Source organism: Alligator sinensis, unplaced genomic scaffold (genome assembly GCF_000455745.1).
Source record: "Alligator sinensis unplaced genomic scaffold, ASM45574v1 scaffold1860_2, whole genome shotgun sequence".
Classification (NCBI taxonomy): Eukaryota; Metazoa; Chordata; order Crocodylia; family Alligatoridae; genus Alligator; species Alligator sinensis.
In genome coordinates, this window is record NW_005843035.1 from 88,260 (window position 1) to 93,802 (window position 5,543).

The window sequence follows — 5,543 nt, forward strand, 5'->3', positions numbered from 1 at the left end:
GCATGGCGGGTGCAGCAGGATGGGGCTCGGTGTCTGGCCACCCACGACCCCCCAGGGAGCCTGGCCCAGGCCCTGCAGAAGAAGAAGGCAGAGCTCAGGTAAAGCCTATGCACAAACATTTGCACATATGCGTAATAATCAGTCAGGTCATCTGCATATACAAACCTGTACATGTGCATCATTAGCTGGGTGGCTGTACAAGGGTGGGTTGTGGGGCTGCCACTAGAGGGCAGTGGTACCCTGTGGGGGGGCAGGAGGGGCAGGTGCTGCCTCCAGGGGTATAAGAGGGGGGCGAGGCCCTAGCAGAGAGGTGGGGATATGGCCATTGGCCGGCACACCTGTGCTTCCCCCTGGACACGCTACACAGCAGCACATGTCACCCCCTTCCTTGTCACCCGCAGGCCTGACCACACCTGGCAAGGGTGGGACACTGCCCAGAACTCGCAGCCCCTATAGATGCCCCCCAGCCCTTATAGATTCCCCATAGATCTGACCTTTGGACCCCCTGGCTCTTAGCTCCAGCTGTTATAAACCCCCAGCTCTTATAGGTCCCCTATAGAACCCCCAGCCTCTTTAGTTCCCCTGTGGGCCCTCCCCAGTCCTTATAGCTCCTGTATAGACATGAGGCCCTGTAGATACCCCTTAGCCCTCATAGATCCTCTATAGATCTCAACTCCTATAGAATTCTATAGATTTAGTCCTCATATTACCCTGAGCTCATGTAGATCCCTTATAAGTCGGGATTTAAACTAAGTACAATGGAGGATGGGGAGGCAGGAGATGGAGAGCGTCTAGAACCTACGAACTGCGAGCCATGCAGCAGTGCACCCTAGGTAAGTACCAAGGGGCCCTTTGGGCATCAGAACAGCGGGACATCAAAGGCACCATTCGGAGGGCTCAAGTGCCTCTATACTAATGCTAGGAGCATGGGGAACAAGTAGGAAGAACTCACAGTTCCGGTTGCAGATAATAACTTTGATTTAGTGGGGCTAATGGAAACCTGGTGGGACCCTACCCATGACTGGGTGGTACACATTGAGGGCTACAGGTTGTACAGAAGGGACAGAGTAGGGAGGAAAGGGGGTGGGGTTGCTCTCTATGTAAAGGAGCATTATACATCCACCCTAACCAAAATGGGATCAGAGGAGGAGAAAGTAGAGGCATTGTGGGTTTGGATATGTGGAGGTTGAGGGGAAAAGGACTTGGTGGTAGGGGTCTGCTACAGACTACCACACCAAGAGGAAAAGCTCAACTTGGAATTCTTGAGGCAACTCTCAGAAGCCATACGGTCTAGGGACATACCCGGACATGTGCTGGGAGAAGCAGTCAGCCAAATCCAACTGTTCACGTAGGTTCTTAACCTGCGTGCAGGACCTCCACCTAATGCAGGTCCCTTGGTGTTCCTGAACAGGGCTCCAGATAAGTCTCCCAATGGGTTCTTAGACGGGCATCAGAGGGACACCACCCTACCAACTGTTGACACTGACTTGGTGCAGAGTCACGTGGATGGACTGGATGTGTTCAAGTCAGCAGGCCCGGATGAGCTGCATCCGAGGGTACTGAAGGACTCGGCCCGTGTCATAGCAGAACCACTGGCATGGCTGTTTGAGCGCTTGTGGCACTCAGGCCAGGTCCCGGAGGACTGGAAAGGGGCCAACGTGGTCCCTATTTTCAAGAAGGGGAGGAAGGAGGATCTGAGTAATTATAGGCCAGTCAGTCTCACCTCCATCCTTGGAAAGGTCTTTGAAAAGATCATGAAGGATCATATTTATGGGAGTCCAGCGGGAAAAGTAATGCAACAGGGCAGCCAGCATGGATTCGTAGCAGGTAGATCATGCCTGACCAATATGGTTTCGTTTCATGACTGTGTAAAAAATGCTTAGATGCAGTAGAGGTGGATGTCGTTTTCTTGGACTTTAGCAAGGCCTTTGATACGGTATCTCATCCTATTCTCAGAAATAAATTAAGAGGCTGTGACATAGATGTTTACACGGTTCAGTGGGTGGCAAATTGGCCCAGCGGTCAAACCCAGAGAGTGGTAGTAGATGGGTAGGTATCGACCTGGATGAATGTGGGTAGTGGGGTCCCGCAGGGTTCAGTCCTTGGACCTGGACTCTTCAATATCTTCATCAGTGACTTGGATGTGGGTGTGAAGTGTACTCTGTCCAAGTTTGTGGATGATACTAAATTGTGGGGTGAAGTGCACACTCCGGAGAGTAGGGAACAATTGCAGGCAGACCTGGAGAGGTGAGAAAAGTGGGCAGTACACCATAGGATGCAGTATGACAAGGACAAGTGCAGAGTGCTGCACCTAGGGTGCAAAAATATCCAGCACATCTACTGCCTGGAAAGTGACCCTCTCAGCAGCACAGAAGCAGAAAGGGATCTTGGAGTCATAGTGGATCCAAGATGAACATGAGTCGTCATTGTGACGAAATCATCAGCAAAGCTAATGGCACTTTATCGTGCACCAGCAGATGCACGACAAATAGATCCAAGGAGGTGATACTTCCCCTTGGTCGGACAGTTGGAGTACTGCAGCCAGTTTTGGGTGCCGTACTTCAAGAAGGATGTTGATAGACTCGAGAGGGTCCACAGGAGGCCACTCGTATGGTCAGGGGCTTACAGGAGAAGGCCTATGAGGAGAGACTGAGGGACCTGGACCTCTTCATCCTCCGCAAGAGAAGGGTGAGAGGTGATCTTGTGGCCGCCTACAAATTCATTAGCGGGACGCAGCAAGGGATCGGAGATGCTCTGTTCACCAGGGGGCCTCTTGGGGTAACAAGGAGCAGTGGTCACAAACTGACAGAGAGCAGATTTAGGCTGGATATCAGGAAAAACTTCTTCACGGTAAGGGTGGCCAGAATTTGGAATGGGCTGCCGAGGGAGGCGGTGCCCTCCCCTACCTGGGGGGTCTTTAAGAGAAGGCTGGATAGGCACCTGGCTGGGGTCATCTGGCCCCAGCACTCTTTCTTGCCCTGGGCAGGCGGTTGGACTCGATGATCTGTTGAGGTCCCTTCTGACCCTGGCATCTATGACCCAATAAAACCCTAAAGATCCAACCCCTACACAGCCCCTAGCCCTTATATGTGCCCTATAGAACCTCCCCACCTCTTATAGCCCCCTGCCCTGTAGACATCCAATCCCTAAAGAATCTCTAGCCGTTACAGATGCCCTATAGAACCTCCTCAGCCCTTACAGATTCCCCTTCCTATAGAACCCCCAGCCCTTATAGAGCCCAGACTATAGAAGCCAAGCCCTTAAAGATTTCCTATAGGTCCCAGGGCCTATAGACACCCCTCAATCCTTATCAATTCCCTACAGATCACAGCCGTTCTAGGAAAACTACATGGCTCCTGCCAATAGAGAACACCCAGCCTTTATAGATCCTCTGAGATTAGCTAGCCTCTATAGACTCTCCGGCCCCTATAGACTTCGCCAAGAAATCCCAAGTCCTATAGACCCCCGCAGGAGCCCAAGCCCAGGGCAGGAGGGTCTGCAGGGGTCCCCTGACAGCTGGGAGGGTGGGGGTGGCACCTGTAACCTGCCCCCTATGTGACTTGCCCCCCCAGGTCTCAGGAGCGGGCGCGCATGGCGCTGTACAAGGCCCAGCTGCGGGAGATGGAGGCTCGCGTGAGCAGCCGGCCTTACCTCTTTGAGAGGGTCATGCAGGTGCGGGTCCCGCCCCGGACACCTGGGTTATCTCGTGCTCTGGGAGGGGCGTGGGACTTGGGGGCTTACAGCTGGGGCGGCTGGGAGCTGACAGCCCCTGCCCTGCAGGCCGGTGCCCGCCGGGCCATAGAGCACCGCTTCTCCCAGGTGCTGGAGGCGCTGGGCATCGAGGAGACCGGGCTGTGGAGGCAGGCGGGGCACCAGGGCCCCCCCTCAGCAGGTATGAACAGGAGCCCCCTACCCGGACGCCTGGGTTCCCTCCAGCTGTAGGAGAGGAGCAGGGTCTGGTAAATTAAGGGGGGAGCCCGAACACCTGGGTTCTCTCCCTTGCCATGATGGATGCTGTGCCCTCCTGACAGGTCTCCGCGGACAAGGGCCGAGACCCACCTCTGGATCCACCTGAGAAGGCCCTGAAGTAGCGTAGCTTCTGCCCTGAATTAAACAGGCCTTGGGAGCCGGGACACCTGGGTTCTCTTCCTGCTCGGGGAGGAGTTGGGGCTGGAAGCCGGGATGGCTGGGCTCTCGAGCTAGGGGAAGGAAGCAGAGTCTGGGGGCTGGAAGCAGGAGCCGGTTCTCTTGTGCCCTGGGAGGGGCGTCGGACTCGGGGGTTAGAGCTGGGATGACTGAGAGCCCATGCGCCTGGGTTTTCTCCCAGCACTGGGCAGCCAGCTGGGATGGAGACTGAGCCACTGCAGGCGCTGCCCTCATACAGCGCCAGGGGGCGCTGTGCTGCAGGGGTGCAAAATCCACCCCCACAATCCATCAATGGTACATGCCATTAAGGATGCACCAGACTGTGTGGATTGTGCCATGCCTTCTTGGTGGGGAAAATCAATCTCCCCCCTTCTGGATCATACCATCTCTTCCTTCCAGTGGGGGAAATGACATTTTTCTCACCCTTCTCCTTACAATGGTATGTCCCTCTGTGCCTACAGAGCAGTAGGTGGGTCATGCCACTTTTTCCTCTGGGGGGGGCCTAAGATTCCACCCCTTCTACTACCAATAGCATTTCCCAATATGCATCCAGTGCAGCATGTGGATCATACAACGCTATCCACTCCCGAGGGGAAACTTTCCCTCCTTGTACTCCTAATAGTATCCCCCCCCACCCCCCGACGAAGTGTGGGTCATACCATTTCTTTTGTAAGGGAGAGGGGTAATCGTCCCCTTTGTACTGTCAATGGTATTTGCCTGTACGCATCCAGAGCAGCAAATGGATTACACCATCCTTTCCCCTGGGGGGGGAATCTTTCCTCCTTCCTTCTACCCCGATACGATTCTCCCCCTTACAGCATACGTGGGTCATACCACTGTTCCCTGAGCAGGGGGATAACAATTCTGCCCCCCCACTTATTCTCCCACTGATGTGTTCCTACATGCCTCGAGAGCAGTGTATGGGCCATACCATCCTCCGCCTTTTAATGGGGGTGTTAACCCTCCTCCCCAATTAAGGTAATGTTATTTAAGGCCTAGGATGAGTAGCCTCCCTCCAGCCCTCAGGGGCACGTCACCCCCCCCTTCTACTACAGGAATGGTACAGTCCGACGGCGGCTGGGCACAAGATAATATTTAGCGGGAGCCAAAGCGGAAGTAGCTTTCAGCACTCTCTCACTCCCCGGAAGCAGGTAAGGCTGGCCACCGGAAGTGGTATGACTGACCGGAAGTAGCGACGGTAACTACGGAAGTCATGTGACTGAGCCTTCCCCACGTCCACCTGAGGTAGTGGCGACGAACGCGGAAGCCCTGTCCTGACCTCGCCGGATGTAGAGGCCGTGACCCGGAAGGAGTGTTTCGCGAGACGGGAAGGGGCGTCTTTCAGCCCGGAAGCGGCGGGGGTTGACCCCGGAAGGGTTCGCGGCCGCCATTCTGCG

General features: G+C 55.0%; 1 protein-coding gene across 1 annotated transcript in view; it reads left to right on the forward strand.

Annotated features, from left to right (window-relative positions):
• Positions 1-5,431, forward strand: part of TSGA10IP (testis specific 10 interacting protein) — a 6,377-nt gene extending 946 nt beyond the window's left edge. Inside the window, exons 3-5 of the mRNA XM_025193247.1 lie at positions 1-98; positions 3,573-3,892; positions 5,298-5,431. The exon at positions 1-98 is cut by the window's left edge and continues 58 nt beyond it. Coding sequence (XP_025049032.1) covers positions 1-98; positions 3,573-3,892; positions 5,298-5,329 — 450 coding nt within the window. The 3' untranslated portion in view covers positions 5,330-5,431. The remainder of the gene's footprint in view (positions 99-3,572; positions 3,893-5,297) is intronic.
• The last annotated feature ends 112 nt before the right edge of the window (positions 5,432-5,543 follow it).